Source organism: Eulemur rufifrons, chromosome 20 (assembly GCF_041146395.1).
Source record: "Eulemur rufifrons isolate Redbay chromosome 20, OSU_ERuf_1, whole genome shotgun sequence".
In the NCBI taxonomy this organism is placed as follows: domain Eukaryota; kingdom Metazoa; phylum Chordata; class Mammalia; order Primates; family Lemuridae; genus Eulemur; species Eulemur rufifrons.
The window spans coordinates 6,681,066-6,695,113 of NC_091002.1; the positions used below are offsets into that span (position 1 = coordinate 6,681,066).

The window sequence follows — 14,048 nt, forward strand, 5'->3', positions numbered from 1 at the left end:
AAGCTGAGATCCCGCGGGGCCGGGAGCGCTGGGGGCTCGGGAGGTGTGAGAACGGGTCCCCAAGCACCAGGACCCCTGGGGACATCTTAGCAGGGTTGCAGCATAGGGCGGCCTTTGGGCCAAGGGCTTCCACGGATCCCGCAGGTCTGTCCGAGCCCAAAGTGGCCATGCTTCTCCGGGCCCCGGCCCAGCTGCACGTGGTGTCGCGGTCCAGATGGACCTGGACCGGTCCCGCGCCCCGCCCGTCCCAGCCTGCCGTCCTCCCTGAGTCATCTGGACTCGGCTGAGCGGCCAGGCAAGGTCACAGGGCTAGAAAGCAGCAGAGGCGGACTCGAACCCAGTGGGGGCCAAGGTCATCGGGCCGCCCCCGGCAGGGCAAGGGCCAGCCGCCCCTGGTGCACTCCGGGAGCCGGGCCGGTCTACAGCACCGTGGGCCGCGCGGGGGCGGCGGGTGCCCGTCAGCGCCGCAGAACCGCTCTTCTCCACCCGCGTAGCTCTCCTCCCGGAGGCGACCCGGCCTCTCCCAGGGCCGGCCCTCCGCCCGACTACAGCTCCCAGAAGGCCGCGCGCCGCGGGTGGGGTCGGCGGCGAGCGGGGCGGTGACGCCACCACCCCAGCCCCGTGCCCGCCCCTCCCGCGCCTCGGCCTTCGGTCGCGCACGGCCTGACGGGAGTCGTGGTCCTCCCCTGGGCGCCCCCGGCGGCGGCGGGGGCGGCATGGACTTCCACTCCCGGCGTGCCCTGCGCGCCGGGCGCACGTTAACGGCAGGAGGGGGAAGGCGAGGCAGAAGGGGAATCGGCGCCAGAGAGGGCGGAGTAAGGCGGGGGGGGGGGGAGGGCGCCCACGCCCCTCCCCCTCCCCGCCGCTCCTTCCCCCTCCCCCGACGTAAACTGGGATCCCTTTCCCCTTGTGTCCGCCATATTGGACTCTAACTCTGGTCAGCGGCGGCGCCAGGCCGGTGGAGTCGCCGTTCCTCCCGCCCAGCGGCCTCCCCCGCAGCTCCCGCCCGCCCCAGCCCTCCCCGCCTGGGAGGCGACCCCGCGCCGCGCTCCCCGCCCCCCGCCCCAGCCGGCCGGAGCGCCCTCCGCCGCCGCCTCAGCCTCCCCGCCCTCCGCCGCCGCCCGCGGCCCGGCGCCCGCTGCGCGCCCCTCTCCTGTCCGCCCTCCCGCCATGAGTCCGGCCGACGCCAAGCGCGGGGCCAAGCGCCGGAAGAACAAGCGAGGCGGCGGCGGCTCGGGCGGGGGTAACGGCGGCGCGAGCAGCGGCAAGGCCGGCCCGGCGGCGGCGCTGCGCGGCTCCCAGGCCGCGGCCCTGGCGGCCCCGGGCGGCGCGGCGGGCCTGCTGGGCGGCCCGGCAGCGGCCAACGGGCCCCTCGGCGTGGGCGCGGGCGGCGCCGCCCCCGGAGGCTACTTCGAGGTAAGCAGCGGTGGGCTGGGGTCAGGCCGGCGGGACACAGCCGCCGCCCCCTCGCGCGCTGTCGGAGCGCGGCCTCCCGGGCGGGCCTGGGCTGCTGGGCGGGGATGCTGCAGCCGGGCGGATAACGGGTTCTGCGGCGGCCGCGCGGGCGTCTGCGGGCTGCGTTCGTGAGTCCCGGGCGGGACGGCCGGGGGCCTGCGCTCGGGCGTCGCGGCTTCTGGCAGTGTTCTCTAGAGAAAAACGTGAGCAAGGCTGCGGGAGGCGACACCTGGCCCCGAAGCACGGAGCGCGGTCCGTGGTCCGTGGTCCGTGGTCCGTGGTCCGTGGCTTGCACGGAGGGGCTGGTCCCAGATTTGAGCCGCTGCGAGAGGAGGGGGATGCCTCTTAGGTGAAGCTCCTGCGCGTGGCGCTTTGCCTTCCGCTGGCCACCGTGGGTGATGCCTCCAGGGACTTGGGCTCCTGGCGTAGCATCTCACCCCGCTGCTGCAGCTTCGGAGTAGCTGTGATTCAAGTGATGAGCAGGGCTTTCTTTTGTAATTCCCAGCGCTTTGAAATGTTTCTCGCTGTCCACCTTCTCAATGCCCTGCAAATGATGGTTGAAAAGTGCCTCCTGGAAGTTTTCTTTGGCTTCTCCAATACGGTCATTTGGAAGCTACCTGACAGCCATCTGGAGTTGGGAGCCCTGGCCTTTCATTTCCCACTTTCTTAAGTTTTAGGGGTAATTAGTGGTCTTGTTACTCTGGCATGTGTTTAGCGTTTGAACTTGAGGAATTTGGAGAGTAATTTTTTTTCAGTTTTGTTTAAGAAGGCAGCTAGCTCACTTTGCATCTACCAATTATGGATTGCTGCCACTTTTATCCCACTATTGGTTACTACACTGCAGAAGACATAATACTTGTACGTGGATATGCAATTGGTGTGGTCATTTCCAGTCATTGGATCGGCTCCTGAAGATACTGTTTTTTTTCAAAAGTTATGTTCTTATAACAGTATTAGAACTCTTAAATTGTATTATTTTAAAGACATTTGCAATTAAAAAGCAAAACAAAAAAAACCATTAGTGTTTTTGTGCCAAATCATGAGGCAAATTGACTTATGTGAGATTCCAAATATTATGTTGGAACAGTATGTAGTGAGAGCAGATAAGAAATCATTGCACATGGCATGGCTTTCTGATGCTTATACTATAACATGAAAATACAGAATGTATGTTTCAGTTTAAAGTGCGTGTTCTCTGTGGTATAGTAAGTGCAGTTGTTGGAGCTTGTTTTACATTATATTGTTACTAATACATTTGTTTAGGGGTCCTGAGTGCAGGACATCCGTCTCCAGAAGTTACCCTTGTCCACTACTACCCTGATATGAAATAGGCTGTAGTTCTTGGGAGCAAGGATGAGCCTTGTGCAATTGGATTATTGGGCTTTTAAAGGGCAGTGTTTGGGCTGCTGGGGGAGGGGTGGGTGGGAGGTCTGCCTATGCAAATCTTTTACAAAAATGGTTATGTTTGCTGTAGCTGGATGTAAAACATACCTATTTCTATCACCTCAATAAAAACCAGTTGATGGCACAATAAAATCCTTACTCTGGTCTTTCTTATCATTTCAGGTTTTAATAATTGATACTTACTTTGCAATATTTATCTGAAATAATTACTTTCATTTATTATTTTAATCGCACTATTCAAAGGCAGATATAGTTGTATGCCTAGTGTTTTCTTTTTTGTTTGTTTGTTTTATTTTTTTGAGACTGGGTCTCACCGTATTGCCCAGGCTAGAGTGTAGTGGTGTCATCATAGATCACTGCAACCTCAAACTGCTGGGCTCAAGTGATTCCTCCTGCCTCAGCCTCCTGAGTAGCTGGGACTACAGTTGAGAGCCACATGTCTGGCTAATTTTTCTTTCTTGCTTGCTTGCTTGCTTGCTTGCTTTTTTTTTTTTTTGGAAGCAGAGTCTTGCTCTGTTACCTCAGGTAGAGTGCAGTGGCATCATCATAGGTCACTGCAACCTCAAACTCCTGGGCTCAAGCGATCCTCTTGCCTCAGCCTCCCCAGCAGCTAGGACTGCAGGTGTGTGCCACAATGCCCGGCTAATTTTTCTATGTTTAGTAGAGACTGAGTCTTGCTCTTGCTCAGGCTGGTCTTAAACTCCTGAGCTCAGGCAAGCCTCCTGCCAAAGTGCTAGGATTACAAGTGTGAGCCACTTCACCTGGCCCTAATTTTTCTATTTTTTTGTAGAGAAAGCGTCTCACTATATTGCTCAGGTTGGTCTCAAACTCCTGACCTCAATTGATCCTCCTGCCTTGGCCTCCTAGAGCGCTAGGATTACAGATGTGAGCCACATCACCCGGCCCCCAGTATTGATTTTGACAGGACTGTCTTATTCTGTTAAACTATTATGCATCAAGGTTTTTGACCATGACCCATTGAAGAAATAAAATAAATTATGACCCAGAAAACACACACATGCCTACACAATGAAACTGCTAAAAAATGCTATTTCAATACTTTTTGATCTTTTGATCTTTTCTGTTAAATTTCATTAATAAAATACCAGTTGTAGTTCACAAAGTTATTTCACTATGCACTATTGAGTTGTTACCTGCACCTTGAAAAACATTTACTATATTTTAAACTTTTAGAGCTATGTCTTTAGTTTTTAGATTTCTTCAAAAGTGTTTTAGTAATTGTGTATTAAAGATGCTCTTTATAGTAATGGGGCTAAAAATGTTATTTACACAGATTACAAAAGGTCCTAATGTCATTCTGAAGCCTCTGAATTGTTTCCCCACAGATGGTGAGCTCTTTGGGGAACCTTGTATGGTGCAAAACAGGGACAAAAAACAGTGTCAACAAGTAACAGCAAGTGGGTCCTGGCCCTGTTTCCCCGAGAGGCTTTCGGAGTCCTGGGGAGTGTCCTCTCCACTTCATAGAAGTTCACCAAGCCAGAGCGTGGATTAGAGAGAAGTCAGAATGGAAGGACTGTCTTGATTTTCACGAGGGTGACAGCCCTGTTGCCCTGTGTGCTGGGCACAGCATTGTGGGTTATACCTAGGACCATCTTTATCAGGGCAGCTGCTGAGCTAGAGAGGATGTTTCTGCATGTGGGTAGCTTCAACAAAGAATGAGGGCTAGGGGAGAAGTAGCAGAACATTGCTTAGCTTATGGGATCTTTGGCCCTAAACAGAACTCTGGCACACAAAGCTTGGGGGCACACAAATTTGATAGGCTGTGTCACTTGGGCAAAGTATCAACCTTGCACTATCTCAGTTTTCTGAATGGTAGGACACCCAACTCCTAGGATTATTGCAGGAATCAAACAAGCAAGTGCAAAGAAAGTGCTTAAACAATGGGTGGTGGCACACAGTAAGTGCTGTGCATGTTCCTGATCACTGTTTTTCCAGAGCTGGGCTGGACTTTCTGCTGCAGGATGCTATTGATCAGCTTTTTCCACTTGTAAAATGGGAAAATGGTACACATGTGTAAAAAATGTTGAACACAAGTCTTGGACAATGCCTGCTCTAACAGCCTTGTGTGTTGGTCTGCTCTAACCTGACAGTAAAGGGTCGATGCTGAAACAAGAAGTTGATAGGTGACGGATAGCATGACTATATCTGATTATTTTGCATTTCTATTTTAAAATATAATTTTCATAATGTTCATGATGTAAATGAAAAAAGCTTACAAAACAGTATTTGTAACGTAGACCTATTTTTGTGAAGTATCTGTATATGTCTTTGCACAGGAAAGTCTGATAGGATATACATCAAAATAATTTATGGTGGACATTCTGATGGATTTTTTTCCTTTTTCATATGCCTCAAGCTTTAAGACTTTTCTACAATGAACATTGCTTTTGGAGCAGAAAGGTGAATGATATTTTTATAACCTGATACTACTAACACTTCCTTTTTCAAATAAAACTAATTTTGGCTTTTTCCACCTTTTGGTAGTTAACCATTTAGGTATTATGTACAAAATAAAAATAATTTATACCATCCGAATTCTGTTTTCTGAGTAAGTGCAAATTAAGTCATGCCTATTATTTACAAAACTCAAAATTCCTCTATTAGGGAACTTGGCCTGTATCACTAGCTGTTGGACTATTAAATTACATATGACTATACTCATGGAGGGCTTTGAATGGGAATTTAGGGCTATTTTTTGTAATGCTGTTATAATTTATAAAAGGATGCCATTTGGGGTAGAGGGTCAAAGTGTGCTCAAATTGACATTAAAATTTTAAAGTGGGAGAGACAAACTTGTAGTCTGAGGGCATTTGTAATCATGTAATTCCTTTTTCATGGCTGAAAAGGTGGCCAGAGGAGGAGTTAAAGGCCACTGTAGAATGTATTCTGTGGTTAAACGCTGGTGTGACTGTTATATTTACAGCCCTAGTGTGATTATGGTTTTTTGGGGTACATCAGGATATGCTTAGGGGCCTTCCCTGTGTTGTTGTAATTGCTACCATGATGAAAGGTTCAGTGATAACTCTCTAGTTTACTCATTTGCCTTAGTGATCAGAGGAAGTAGGTTGAATGAAAATCTAGAGTTTCCAGTGCTTTTATTTAAGATTAACAATTTAACTTAAAACCGTTTAAAGCCATACAGGCTCTAGAAATGGTGTAGCTACAGAGAAGCACCTCTGTGATTCAGTATTATGTATGTGTACGCTATTGAAACAAATGTATCAAGATAAAGAATATAGTTGTAGAGAACATTCCCAGTATTCCAGAATGCTTCCAGGTTCCCCTTCATAATCATTCTCCCTCCTGTTCTGATCTGATCTGTATTCTTTCTTTCTTTTTTTTTTTTTGAGACAGAGTCTCACTCTGTTGCCCAGGCTAGAGTGAGTGCCGTGGCGTCAGCCTAGCTCACAGCAACCTCAAACTCCTGAGCTCAAGGGATCCTCCTGTCTCAGCCTCCCGAGTAGCTGGGACTACAGGCAAGCACCACCATGCCCGGCTAATTTTTTCTATATATATTTTTAGCTGTCCATATAATTTCTTTCTATTTTTAGTAGAGATGGGGTCTCGCTCTTGCTCAGGCTGGTCTCGAACTCCTGAGCTCAAACGATCCTCCCGCCTTGGCCTGCCAGAGTGCTAGGATTACAGGCGTGAGCTGATCTGTATTCTTTAGGTGGGTTTTGCCTGTTTTTGAATTTCATATAAAAGGACTTTTTTGTGCTAGAGCTCTTTGGCGCAATGTTATATTTGAGATGCATCTGTGTTGATGTAGCAGTTGGTCATTTTTTTTCATGGCATGTGAGTTTTGTATTGTGTGAATATTCCATGATTTATTTAACCATTCTAATATTGATGGACATTTGGGTATTTTATGGTTGATATAAATCAAACTGGTATGCATATTCCTATACATGTCTTTTCGTGGACATGACCACTCATTTGAGTTGGGTATATACCCGGGAGTGGAATTGCTGGGTATACAGATGGTTTGGCTTCAGTAGATACTGCCACAGTTTTCCTAAGTGATACTGTTGTATGCTAATTTTTAGAAATTAACATATAGCAAAATTGATACTTTAATGTACAGTTATTTGAATTTTAACACATGTATAGATTAATGTAACCACTACCACCATCAGGATACAGAACAGTTTGATTACTACTACTCCAGCTACTCATAAAAACTCCTTCATATTATCTCTGTGCAGTTCCATTCTCCCTGACCCCTCAATTCTTGGCAACCATTACTCTGTTACTTACTATAATTTTATCTTTTGGAGAAGTCATAAATGGAATCATACATTTTTTGATTCAAAACAGCTTTTGAAGCTGTTTTATTTCAGTCCGGGTAATAACTTTGAGATTCAACCAAATTGTTGCATGTATCAGTAGTTTGTTCCTTTTTTATTGCTGAATAGTATTCCATTGTACAGATAGATGTATCACATTTTACCCATTTTCCCATTGGTGGGCGCTAGGGTTGTTTTCAGGTTTTTGTGATTATAAATGGAGTTGCTGTAAACATCTGTATACAGGTTTTTGTGTGAAAGTAAATTATTTTTATTTTATTTTTTTTTGAGACAGAGTCTCACTCTGTTGCCCAGGCTAGAGTGAGTGCCGTGGCGTCAGCCTAGCTCACAGCAACCTCAAACTCCTGGGCTTAAGCGATCCTCCTGCCTCAGCCTCCCGAGTAGCTGGGACTACAGGCATGCGCCGCCATGCCCGGCTAATTTTTTCTCTATATATTTTTAGTTGTCCATATAATTTCTTTCTATTTTTTTAGTAGAGATGAGGTCTCACTCTTGCTCAGGCTGGTCTCGAACTCCTGAGCTCAAATGATCCACCTGCCTCGGCCTTCCAGTGTGCTAGGATTATAGGCGTGAGCCACTGCGCCCGGCCAAAAGTAAATTTTTCATTTCTCTAAATACCAAGGAATATCATCTGGGTTATATGGTAGCATCGTGAGAAATGTCCACACTACTTTCCACAGTGGATGTACCATTTTGCCTACCTACGAGTGATGTCTGATGCTTGCTAGCACTTGGGATTGTCAGTAGTTTTTTAAAAAATGTTTATTATGGGTACATAATAATTGTATATATTTATAGGGTACATGGGATGTTTTGATACAGGCATACAATGTGTCAGTAGTGGGTTTTTTTTTTTTTTTTTTGAGACAGAGTCTCACTCTGTTGCCTGGGCTAGAGTGCCGTGGCATCAGCCTAGCTCACAGCAACCTCAAACTCCTGGGCTCAAGCGATCCTTCTGCCTCAGCCTCCCGAGTATCTGGGACTACAGGCATGCGCCACGATGCCCGGCTAATTTTTTCTATATATTTTTAGTTGTCCGGTTAATTTCTTTCTATTTTTTAGTAGAGACGGGGTCTCACTCTTGCTCAGGCTGGTCTTGAACTCCCGACCTTGAGTGATCCTCTTGCCTCGGCCTCCCAGAGTGCTAGGATTACAGGCGTGAGCCACCATGCCGGGCCCTGTCTGTAGTTTTTATTTTAACCATTTTAATAGGTGTGTACTGGTATCATAGTTTTAATTTGCATTTCTCTACTGACGAATGATATTGAACACTTTTCATGTGTTTATTTGCCATTTCTGTATTCTCTTGGGAAAAGTGTTTTTTCAACACTCTGCCTTTTTGTTGTTGTTGTTGTTGTTGTTGTTGTTTAGAAACAGGGTCTCTCTCTGTCACCCAGGTTAAAGTGTAGTGGTGTCATCATAGCTCTTTGCCACCTCCAATTTTGGACTTCAGGTTGGGCTGAGGCTCCCTGCCTCAGCTTCCTGAGTAGCTGGGATTATAGGCACATGCTGCTACACCCAGCTAATTTTTGTATTTTTTGTAGAGATGAAGTCTCGCTGTGTGGCCCAAGCTGGTATTGAACTCCTGGCCTCAAGAAGTCCTCTTGCTTTGGCCTCCCAAAGTGCTGGGGTTACAGGTGTGAGCCATTGCACTTGGCTGATAGTGCCTGTTTTTAATTGGGTGGTTTTCTTATTAATACTTTTGAGGGGTTTTTTTTGTTTTTTTGTTTTCTTTGAGACAGGGTCTCGCTCTGTTACTCAGATTAGAGTGCAGTGGCCTGATCACAGCTCACTGCAAACTCCACCTCCCAAGGTCAGGTGATCTTCTTGGCTCAGCCTCCTGTGTAGGTAGGACTGTGCAACCACAACCCAGTTAATTTTTTCAAAAATTTTTTGTAGAGATGGGAGTCTTGCTGTGTTGCTCAGGGTGGTCTCGAATTCTTTTTTTTTTTTTCTGAGACAGAGTCTTGCTCTGTTGCCCGGGCTAGAGTGCCGTGGTGTTAAGCTCACAGCAACCTCAAACTCCTGGGCTCAAGCAATCCTCCTGCCTCAGCCTCCCGAGTAGCTGAGACTACAGGCATGCACCACCATGCCCGGCTAATTTTTTTTCTATATATATTTTTAGCTGTCCAGATCATTTCTTTCTATTTTTAGTAGAGACGGGGTCTCGCTCTTGCTCAGGCTGGTCTCAAACTCCTGACCTCAAGCGATCCTCCCGCCTTGGCCTCCCAGTGTGCTAGGATTACAGGCGTGAGCCACTGTTCCCGGCTGGTCTTGAAATCTTGACCTCAAGAAATCCTCCTGCCTCACCCTTCCAAAGCACTGGGATTAAAAGCATGAGCCACCATGCCTGGCTACGGTTGAGTTTTCGGAGTTCTTTATAATTCTGGATCCAAGACCTTTGTTACATACGTGATTTGCAAACATTTTCTTCCACTCTGTAGCTTACCTTTTTATTCTGTCTTTTGTAGAGAAAAAAAATTTAATATGGATGAAGTTGAACTTGCCAGTTTTTTTCTTTTATGGATCATGGTTTTATTGTCATGTCTAAGGACTCTTGTGTTTTAGCCCCAGGTGATGAAGAATTTTTCCCCCATGCTTTCTTTAAAAAATTTCATAGTTTTACATTTAGATCTGTGATTCATTTTGAGTTAATTTTATATGAGGTTTAGGTAGATTTTGTTTGTTTGTTTGTTTTGCCTATGGAAGTCAGATTGTTCTAAATCCATTTGTTGAAGGGATATCCTTTCTCCATTGAATTAACTTTTCTCCTTTGTCAAAAATTGTTGGTTTTATTTGTGTGGGTTATTGCTGTACTGTATATTCTGTTCTGTTGGTCTATGGGTCTGTCGCCTTAACAATACCACACTGTCTTAAAATTGGGTAAGGTGATTCCTTCAACTTTCTAAAAAAATTAAAAATATTTTGGTTATTTTAGTTCTTTTGCCTTTCTATACATTTAGAATCAGCTTGTCCATATCTACAAAGAGTTTTTGGAATAGCTTAAATCTATGGATCAGTTTGGTGGAGAATTGACATATTTACTATATGTTGAGTCTTCCAGTAAATGAACACAGTATGTCTCATGTTTGGTCATCTTTGATTTCTTTTGTCAGTGCTTTATAAATTTCAGCATACAGATTCTATACATATTTTGTTAGATTTGTATATATTTCATTTAAAAAATTTTTTCAACTATTTAAAATATTTCATTTTTTTCAGTTATAAATGGTGTTTTAAAAAATTTCAGTTTCCAGTTATTTGTTGCTAACGTAGGAATAAAATTAATTTTTTGTGTTTACCGTCTGTCCTTTGATCTTGGAAAATCACATATTCTGGGAATTTTTTGTAGATTCATTGGTTGGGATTTTCTGATTAAATAATCATGTTGTCTCTGAATAGGGACTCCCCCCCTTTTTTCCTATTCTGTATGCCTTTTATTTTTCTTGTCTTATTGTACTGGCTGGGGCTTTTAGTTCAGTGTCGTCTAAGGATGGTAAGAATACAGTCAGTGTCAGCTAGGAGTGGTTAGAGTGGACATTGTTGCCTTTTTCCTGATCTTTGGAGGAAAGTTACCATTAACTGTGATGTTTGTTGTAGATTTTTTTGTAGATGCCCATTATTAGGTTATGGAAGTTTCTATTTCTAGTTGCTGATAGTTCTTCTATTAATGGATGTTGGATTTTATCAAACGCTTTTTTGAATCAATTGATGGGATTATGCGGTTTTTCTTCTTTAGACTGTTAATGTCATAATAACATTGATTTTGGATATTGAACCAGCTTTGCATTCCTAGAATAAACCCTGCTTGGTTGAGATAATGCATCTGTTTCCATGAAGGATATTTGTCATTAGTTTTCTTATATTGTTTTTGCCTGGTTTTGGTATTGCAGGTTAAGTATCCCTTATCTGAAATACTTGGGACCAGAAGTATCTTGGATTTTGGATGATTTTGGATTTTGGAATATTCGTATTATAATTACCAGTTGAATATACTACATCTGGAAATCTGAAATCAGGAATGCTCCAATGAGCCTTTCCTTTGAGCATCATGTCAGTGCTCAAAAAGTTTCAGATTTTGGAATATTTTGGATTTTTGTATTTAGTATGCTCAACCTGCAGTACAGTGCTGGCCTAATAAAGTAAGTTGGGGATTGTTACCTTCTCCTCTATGTTACTAGTTTGTGGTTTTCAAGGAATTGGTCCATTTCATCTAAGTAGCTGAATATTTTATGTGTGTAGAGTTTTCTGTAGGAGTCCTTTATTATACTTTTTTTTTTTTTTTTTGAGATAGGGTCTTGCTGTGTCACCCAGGCTAAAGTGCAGTGGAGCGATCATAGCTCACTGTAACTTTGAACTCCTGGGCTCAAGCAGTCCTCTTGCCTTAGCCTCCCAAGGAGCTGGGACTACAGGTGTATGCCACCACACCTGGCTAATTTTTAAAAAATTTTTTGTAGACAGGGTCTTGCTGTGTTGCTCAGGCTGGTCTGGAACTCTTGACGTCAAGCAGTCCTCCTGCCTCACCCTTCCAAAGCACTGGGATTATAGGCGTGAGCCACCATACCTGGCCAATTTAAGTTATTTTCTAGCTGGGCATAGTGGCAAGTAGTTGGGAGCCTGAGGCAGGAGGATGGCTTGAGCTCAGAAGTTTGAGCTAAAAAAAAAAAAAAAAAAAAAAATTTTTTTTTTTTTTTTTTGAGCAACAAGAGATGAAAGCAAGAAAAAATTTCTAATTTTTTATCTTTTTTGACTGATGAGTTAGTTAAAAGTATACTGTTTAATTTCTTATTTTCTATTAGTGAATTCTAGTCTAATTCCATTATGGTCAGAGAACATCTTTTTCATGATTTTAATTTTTTCAAAAGTTTTATGATCGATCTTGGTGAGTATTACATGTGCACTTTAAAAAATGTATATTTTGCTGTTATTGGGTGGAGTGTTTTCTCAATGTCACATCCACTTGGTTGATGGTTTTGTTCAGTTTTTCCTGTATTCTTGCTGAGTTTCTGTCTACTAGTTCTTTTGATTGCTAAGAGAGGAATGTTGAAGTCTCTGACTAAAATTGTGGATTTGTTGACTTCTTCTTACAGTTTATTTAGTTTTTGCTTCATGTATTTTGAAGCTGTTTGGTGCATATAAATTTAGGATTGTTATATCTTCTGGGTGTCAGTCATTCCACTGTGGTGAAAGTAGCCCAGCAGGGCAGTCATTCTTTACAAGTTACTGCTGGGAGGTTAGCCCCCTCTTATGAGGCTACCAAAGGGTTGACTTGCCCGCCGGGTGCAGGTACGTCCTTAGTCAATGATTAGGATCGCTTGGACAAGGGAGTTAGAGCCCTTGCCAAAGGTTTGGTTGCCTTGGATGAAGAAATTACATAAATGAATTCTTGATTGTGCTTATAATATTGTTGCTGCTACTTTCTGTTTTTAAAAGCATAGAAAACAGCTGTAGCTACTGCTAATATTGTCCCTTTAAAAGAATAATAGGAAGGTTTGGATCAGTTATTACAATTAAATGCCTCTCCACAAACTGTGAGCTGAACTGTTCTGTATGTTTGTACGTTTACAGATGCCCACACCAGTATTCTAGTAGGAATGCTGGGATAGGCAAATCATACACTCATAGAACTTTAGAAGTGGAAGGGACAACAGAACACTTAACCTACTTATTGCTGAGACTATGTTCATCAGCTGAGGAAACTTAGGTTCAGGGACTTGAGTTCGACAGATTCCTCTAATTGTTCTAGCAGTGTCCCCTCTTGCACCTTCCGGTTCCTGCCGGCATCTATCCCTTCTCGGTAATCCCTCCTGCAGTTCTGGTCTTCTTACTCTCACCCATCTACTACATTTTTTCTTCCTACAAGCCAGTCTTTGTGAACACACTGTATTACTTCTTACCCCCCTTCTACACACGTTCCATCTGCTTTCTTGCCTGAGTACCTGAAATGTCTTCAGCTTTCTTTGATGGCACCTCCATTCGCTGCTTCTACTGCCCCTTGCCTGCTGGATTCTGGCTGAATGGAGAGCTCAGCATCCTTCTTGCAGCTCACTTCCTTCCACTTTGTTGTCCCACTGCTGTGACCATGTCCATCAGGCTCTGTAGTCTTCCTGTGCTGTATGTGTGTGCTGCCTGCATGGCATGTGTGAGCTGTGTTTGTCTCGCCTGTGTGCCTTTGTTGGTGCTTGCTCTTCTGCCTGGTATGTTTCTCTCTCATCTTTGCCTGGTTGACTGCTGTTTTTCTCAGATGGAGGCCTGCGCTCTATGGGAAGCATTCCTTCACCATCCTAAGCTAGGTTGTTAACCTCCCGTCTGAGTTCCTTTGGTTCTTGTCCTTATCTTAGCCATAGCACTTAGACTGGACTAGAACATTTTCTTCTATGACATTCAGTGGCCTTCTTGGCTCATAGTTGCTCAGAAACGTTGCTCAGAGAGCCAGGTCATTTGATGGGAGCTCGGGAATTCCTCTCTCTTCACCGTTTTTGGGAAATCTTTTGTCATCTTTGTCTTTTGATTTGGAAGAAAGCATCTATCCATTTTTTCCAAAGTTACTTCTGTACTCCAGCAGTTCTTAACTGATGGATTTTAGTGAGTCTGTTAACCCATGGAAACTCAATGCAAAATTTATTTATGGTATATTATCTTGAGACCTCTTCAGAATGTCTCTGTCCTTTCTCTCCTGCGTCTTGAATCTTACCTCTTCTGTTGGGTTATTTTCCTTAGCATTCAGATTTTGAGTCTTCCATCCTTCCATGGCCCTCTCCTCAGTCCTCTTGAAATTGCTGAGCCCTAATAAAATACCATTTTATCTGACTTTCTCCTACTTGTTACCACCAAATGACTTGTAATATTGGTTAATAATAC

General features: G+C 44.4%; 1 protein-coding gene across 2 annotated transcripts in view; it reads left to right on the forward strand.

The window, feature by feature from the left end:
- Window positions 1-895: 895 nt before the first annotated feature.
- The window catches only part of FAM193A (family with sequence similarity 193 member A), a 141,414-nt gene continuing 128,261 nt past the window's right edge, over window positions 896-14,048 (forward strand). The window contains exon 1 of one of the 2 annotated variants that reach the window (XM_069495399.1): window positions 896-1,416. In XM_069495399.1, coding sequence (XP_069351500.1) covers window positions 1,171-1,416 — 246 coding nt within the window. In that variant the 5' untranslated portion in view covers window positions 896-1,170. The remainder of the gene's footprint in view (window positions 1,417-14,048) is intronic. The other variant, XM_069495401.1, reaches the window with a different exon arrangement.